This window comes from Primulina eburnea, chromosome 11 (assembly GCF_022965805.1).
Source record: "Primulina eburnea isolate SZY01 chromosome 11, ASM2296580v1, whole genome shotgun sequence".
Lineage (NCBI taxonomy): Eukaryota > Viridiplantae > Streptophyta > Magnoliopsida > Lamiales > Gesneriaceae > Primulina > Primulina eburnea.
In genome coordinates this window covers 13,020,460-13,027,485 of record NC_133111.1, presented here as the reverse complement: position 1 = coordinate 13,027,485, position 7,026 = coordinate 13,020,460, and the positions used below count along the sequence as shown (strand labels likewise).

General features: G+C 34.4%; 2 protein-coding genes across 5 annotated transcripts; both read right to left on the bottom strand.

Moving 5' to 3' along the window:
* Positions 1-3,013: 3,013 nt before the first annotated feature.
* Positions 3,014-6,525, bottom strand: LOC140804868 (uncharacterized). Of its 4 annotated transcripts, XR_012112221.1 has the most exons (5): positions 6,107-6,525; positions 4,853-5,846; positions 3,882-4,751; positions 3,557-3,799; positions 3,014-3,413 (listed from the first exon to the last, which is right to left on the bottom strand). XR_012112221.1 is itself a non-coding variant. In XM_073161025.1 (3 exons), exons 1-3 carry the CDS (start codon positions 6,418-6,420, stop codon positions 4,671-4,673), a joined length of 1,389 nt encoding a protein of 462 aa, XP_073017126.1. In that variant the 5' UTR covers positions 6,421-6,525; the 3' UTR covers positions 3,530-4,670. The 4 variants fall into 4 exon arrangements, 1 of the variants encoding a protein (XP_073017126.1); XR_012112220.1 differs by having other exon boundaries at positions 3,557-4,751; XR_012112222.1 differs by having other exon boundaries at positions 3,014-3,208; positions 3,557-4,751.
* On the bottom strand, positions 3,930-4,634 carry LOC140805407 (uncharacterized). The gene has a single exon (XM_073161678.1). It carries the CDS (start codon positions 4,632-4,634, stop codon positions 3,930-3,932), a length of 705 nt encoding a protein of 234 aa, XP_073017779.1.
* Positions 6,526-7,026: the final 501 nt, after the last annotated feature.

Genomic DNA, 7,026 nt, shown 5'->3' with positions numbered 1-7,026 from the left:
AATGCAAAATCCTATGTCAAATTGATGGGTGAGAGTTGGGAATTTATTTCCTGACGACGATTCGAGTCCACCCAACAATCGTCTTTTACGCCACTATTTTTGGTGCAAAAAAAATATACTTCGGCATATTTTATATGAATTTCAGCATACATTGTATCAATTCGAGTACATAATTCGAGAATTCGAGCATACTCTTTTCAGTGGACAAGTGTGGGAGGTAAATGCAAAATCCTATGTCAAATTGAGGGGTGAGAGTTGGGAATTTATTTCCTTACGACGATTCGAGTCCACCCAAAAATCGTCTTTTACGCCACTATTTTTGGTACAAAACCAATATATTTCGCCATATTTTACATGAATTTCAGCATACATTGTATCAATACGAGTACATAATTCGAGAATTCGAGCATACCTTTTCAGTGGACACTACTACGAGGTAAATGCAAACTCCTATGGCAAATTGAGGGGTGAGAGTTGGGAATTTATTTCCTTACGACTATTCGAGTCCACCCAACAATCGTCTTTTACGCCACTATTTTTGGTACAAAAACAATATATTTCGGCATATTTTACATGAATTTCTGCATACATTGTATCAATTCGAGTACATAATTCGAGAATTCGAGCATACCTTTTCAGTGGACACTACTACGAGGTAAATGCAAACTCCTATAGCAAATTGATGGGTGAGAGTTGGGAATTTATTTCCTTACGACGATTTGAGTCCACCCAACAATCGTCTTTTACGCCACTATTTTTGGTACAAAAACAATAAATTTCGGCATAATTTACATGAATTTCAGCATACATTGTAATAATTCGAGTACATAATTCGGGAATTCGAGCATACCTTTTCAGTGGACACTACTACGAGGTAAATGCTAACTCCTATGGCAAATTGATGGGTGAGAGTTGGGAATTTATTTCCTTACGACGATTCGAGTCCACCCAACAATCGTCTTTTACGCCACTATTTTTGGTACAAAAACAATATATTTCGGCTTATTTTACATGAATTTCTGCATACATTTTATCAATTCGAGTACATAATTCGAGAATTCGAGCATACTCTTTTCAGTGGACAAGTGTGTGAGGTAAATGCAATATCCTATGTCAAATTGATGGGTGAGAGTTGGGAATTTATTTCCTTACGACGATTCGAGTCCACCCAACAATCGTCTTTTACGCCACTATTTTTGGTACAAAACCAATATATTTCGCCATATTTTACATGAATTTCAGCATACATTGTATCAATACGAGTACATAATTCGAGAATTCGAGCATACCTTTTCAGTGGACACTACTACGAGGTAAATGCAAACTCCTATGGCAAATTAAGGGGTGAGAGTTGGGAATTTATTTCCTTACGACGATTTGAGTCCACCCATCAATCGTCTTTTACGCCACTATTTTTGGTACAAAAACAATATATTTCGGCTTATTTTACATGAATTTCTGCATACATTTTATCAATTCGAGTACATAATTCGAGAATTCGAGCATACTCTTTTCAGTGGACAAGTGTGTGAGGTAAATGCAAAATCCTATGTCAAATTGATGGGTGAGAGTTGGGAATTTATTTCCTTACGACGATTCGAGTCCACCCAACAATCGTCTTTTACGCCACTATTTTTGGTACAAAACCAATATATTTCGCCATATTTTACATGAATTTCAGCATACATTGTATCAATACGAGTACATAATTCGAGAATTCGAGCATACCTTTTCAGTGGACACTACTACGAGGTAAATGCAAACTCCTATGGCAAATTGAGGGGTGAGAGTTGGGAATTTATATCCTTACGATGATTTGAGTCCACCCAACAATCGTCTTTTACGCCACTATTTTTGGTACAAAAACAATAAATTTCGGCATAATTTATATGAATTTCAGCATACATTGTAATAATTCGAGTACATAATTCGGGAATTCGAGCATACCTTTTCAGTGGACACTACTACGAGGTAAATGCAAACTCCTATGGCAAATTGATGGGTGAGAGTTGGGAATTTATTTCCTTACGACGATTCGAGTCCACCCAACAATCGTCTTTTACGCCACTATTTTTGGTACAAAAACAATAAATTTCGGCATAATTTACATGAATTTCAGCATACATTGTAATAATTCGAGTACATAATTCGGGAATTCGAGCATACCTTTTCAGTGGACAAGTGTGAGAGGTAAATGCAAAATCCTATGTCAATTTGATGGGTGAGAGTTGGGAATTTATTTCCTTACGACGATTCGAGTCCACCCAACAATCGTCTTTTACGCCACTATTTTTGGTACAAAAACAATATATTTCGGCATATTTTACATGAATTTCAGCATACATTGTATCAATTCGAGTACATAATTCGTGAATTCGAGCATACGCTTTTCAGTGGATAAGTGTGTTAGGTAAATGCAAAATCCTATGTCAAATTGATGGGTGAGAGTTGGGAATTTATTTCCCTACGACGATTCGAGTCCACCCAACAATCGTATTTTACGCCTCTATTTTTGGTACAGAAACAATATAATTCGGCATATTTTATATGAATTTCAGCATACATTATATCAATTCGAGTATATAGATCGAGAATTCGGGCATAATTTTTTCAGTGGACACTACTACGAGGTAAATGCAAACTTCTATGATTAATTACAACATATTTAGTATGAATATTATAATACATTGTATTAATTTGAGTACATATATCCATAGTTTGAGCATAATTCCTGAGTAGAAAAAATGAAAATAAAAATGCAAACTTGTCTTCTATTACATGGCTCAGAGTTGGGAATCTATTTCATTACAATGAACCAAGTTTGCACAACAATTGACATTTACAGAAGGATTTCTGGTACACAAATGTTTAATTACAACATATTTAGTATGAATATCAGCATACATTGTATTAATTTGAGTACATATATCCATAGTTTGGGCATAATTCCTGAGTAGAAAATAATTAAATAAAAATGCAAACTTGTCTTCTGTTACATGGTTCAACGTTCGGTATATATTTCATTACAATGAACCAAGTCTGCACAACAATTGACATTTACACAATTGATAAATCTGTAGTATATTTCCTGCATAAAAGATGTTAAATCCAGCATACAACCACAAAATGCAAACTCATATAACAACCACATATCTCAGTAAAACAAAAATTGTTTTGCTGAGAAATCTTGAGTGGAATGGTAGAACACCTAAAAATTTTTCCAGCAACACAAAATAGAGTTAAACAAACATTAGCAATAGATCTCAGAAACAAAAATATATCTCAACATTAGCAATATGATAAAATAACATGAATATCAATTTCATGATTCCCCACTAATAATTCCACTGAATCAAGTATACCTTTTTGTAGATGTTCCATAAAAAATTCATCGTTCTACCATCTTCATTTTTCTGTTAACTTGAGATAAATACATTAGTAGTGTTCATAATATTGTAAGACACAAAACATAACTCAGCAAAAAAAAAATATTATAAAATAACATGAATATCAATTTAATGATTCCCCACTAATAATTCCACTGAATCAAGTATACCTTTTTGTAGATGTTCCATCAAAAATTCTTCGTTCTACCATCTTCATTTTTCTGTTAATTTGAGATAAATACATTAGTAGTTTTCATAATATTGTAAGACACAAAACATAACTCAGCAAAAAATATATTATAAAATAACAGGAACATCAATTTCATGATTCCCCACTAATACTTCCACTGGATCAGGTACACATTTTTGTAGATGTTCCATCAAAAATTCTTTGTTCTACTATCTTCATTTTTCTGTGCATTAAAAAACATGTTAGTTGTTTTGACATCAATCATAATATTGTAAGACACAAATACATGAGTATAAGATATTTACTTGCAAGCAAATAGGTCAAAAACTTATTCAACAAAACATTATGCAAAGCTAGCTAATGGGTTCTTTGCAACTGCGTGGATTGTGGCCTTGCTTATGACACCGGCCACACTTTGACACACGTAGAACTTGAGATGCTATCCTTTGTGTTCTTCTTCGGCCTGGTTGGCTACGAACATCAGGAGGATTGATCATAATTGGGTGATTGGGATTGGGCTCATGCATCTCAAATTTAGGGATCGGATTTAGAATTCCTCTATAAGTTTCACGATATGAATCTGTCTTAAAGTATTTATCACAAAAATCATATAAAGACAATGATTTTGACTCTATTGCTGCCCATGCATGTTTGCAAGGAATCCTATTAAGCTGCCAGGCTTTGCACGAACAAGTCGTAGCACACAGATCAACAGCAAATGATTTATCTCCGTCCACAACCTCAAAAGTCCAAGAACATGCTTTCAACACTTTCAAATTACGAGATTCTGCATATGTTTTTGCAAGAACATTCTCCTTTGACGGACTCAATATCTTAATCATCCCCATTGACGCTTCACGTCTCCTGTGCATAATGTCCATAATTTGAATGCGGATCTGGTCCACCATGGCAACAATAGGAAGAAATCGTGCTGCTTTAACCCAATTGTTCCAACACTCGGCTATGTTATTAATAACACCCCACCGATTTCCCGGAAACCATGCATTTGCCCAACTTTCTGGAGACGATCTCACTATGAAGTCTCTAGAAATTGGCATTGACTTTATTATATTGTTAATATGTTGCTCAAACTCCTATTTTGATGGGGCATATGCGGCTTTCTTGAAAACTGATGACCAATACTTCTTGTTGTGAAATGGGTATTTCCGCATGACCTACATTCAGATTACATAAAAAATTATTATAAAACAGTACATATAGTAATATTTTTCAAAAAAAAAAATTAATACCACAATTATACAATTACGTAACAAACCTTATTCACAAAATTATCTACCAAATGACGCAGACAGTAAGCATGATAACTACTTGGGAACATTAACTCAACAGCCTTGATTATCCCGGTATGCCTATCTGAGGAAAAGGTGAACTGGTCAAATGTGGTACAGTGATGCAAAAGCAAAACACCTTTAAGTTGGAAACAAAACCACCCCCAATTATCATCATTTTCAGCATCCACGACTGAATATGCTAATGTGAAAAGATCATCGTTAGCATCCTTAGCAACAACAACCAAAATATTTCCCTTGTATTTATTCTTTATGTGAGTGCAATCCAAGAAAACCAAGGGCCTACATCCACGGATAAAACCAGTTGCACATGCATTGAAACAGATGAATAGCCGTTTAAATTTATGACTGCAATGATCAATTTCACACTCAACAATACTTCCGGGATTAGTTTCTTTGATAGCACCACAATACCATCTCAGTCTATCATAAGACTCATCCTCTGCACCATGAATGGCATGCATAGCCAATTCCTTACCTTTCCAAACCTTGTGGTAATTAAGCTCGACCCCATAATCTCTTTGGATATCTTTCAACATCATACATGGTCGATATGATGGTTCTCCCCTTAATCTCTCCATCACAACATTGGAAACCCATGCAGCATCAGCTTTAGGATGTCCTCTACTACGAAAATTGTCATCACCACACGTATGTATTAGATTACATTTTCTGATTCCAAAAAGATTGTCAGATTTGTGTCTTGAAGCATAAATTCTCCAAGAACAACTGTTTGCACTACAGACCATAATAACCTTTTGACTATCATTCTTTTTATACAAAAAGGACCGTCTCGTAGCAATTGCATAATTTTTAGCAAATGTTCGAAAATCTACAACATCATTGAAGATCTGACCAGCCCCACGGATGCAATTACTCCACGCGTCTATGGAATTTATTGACAAACCAACTACGAGACGAGCATCATTAATAGTCAGCGTACCATCTTCACATTCAACCCTATTATAATCAATCGAAAATTTTAATACAGCTCATTTTTAACATAGTACAAAATTATTAATGTGGCACAAATGCATATACTCAGGTGATGTTTAACAATTCAAATGATTAATGATTTGAAAGATATAACTTACACATGATCAATATTCAAAATAAACATACACACAACAAATGACTTATCCAACAGAACAAAGGCCTACATAATAATTAACATCAACAAATTTCATAAGGAAATCAAAAATCAAGCCATAAGTTATTACCTCTCGACATCGTGTGATCCCATTGGTTCTTTGATTATTGCCTTCATAGTAATTATATTAAGTTTCATAGAGACATGTAGATGAGTCATAATACGGACGTCATCATCTTCATTCAACGTCACATACTTCTTCATATGAGGGGCTAGATACCGCAAGGTCACATTTTGTGGAGAAATTTCCTCACATTTTCTTCCAAGATTGAGAAACAGCTTCATTACACTGAAGCCATCAGAAATTGAAATCATATAGAGGTCATCTTTATACTCGCAGCTACCTAGAAATGATAAATTTGTTGATCCAGATCCAGATTCCATTTCTACAAGAAATCGAACACAACGTTATGTTTCATGAGTGGTTGAAAATTATAATGAAAAATACGATTGTTGGGTGGACGAGATTCATTGTAAGGAAATAGATTCCCAACTCACACCCATCAATTTGTCATGGCAGTTTGCATTATCTCATCCTACTGTCATTCATGAAATTAACCATATATGTACTCAAATTAATACAATGAAGGCTGAAATTCATACAAATTATGCTGAAATTTACCGTTTTTGTAAGAAAATACAGTCTACATTTATAATGCTGTGCAGAACCGAGAATCGTGGTTTTAAACAACAAGCCACTGTTGGAACTTGGCAAAATAGCTTTGATGTAATTACAACTTCAATATTTAATTAAACATTCCTTCTTCAATGTAAAGTTACAAAATAACAAGGTAATATTATTATCTATTCAAAACACCAACAAGCTACAGATACAAAATCACACGATAATATTATCTACTCAAAATACCAACGCAACGATACATGCTCATTTATCTTTACCAATATCTTTATTGTTGTTTGATCGAAAAAGTACATAATCGAACCGACAAACACCCCTTATAAGCATGTTTAAACGTACCTTATCAATTT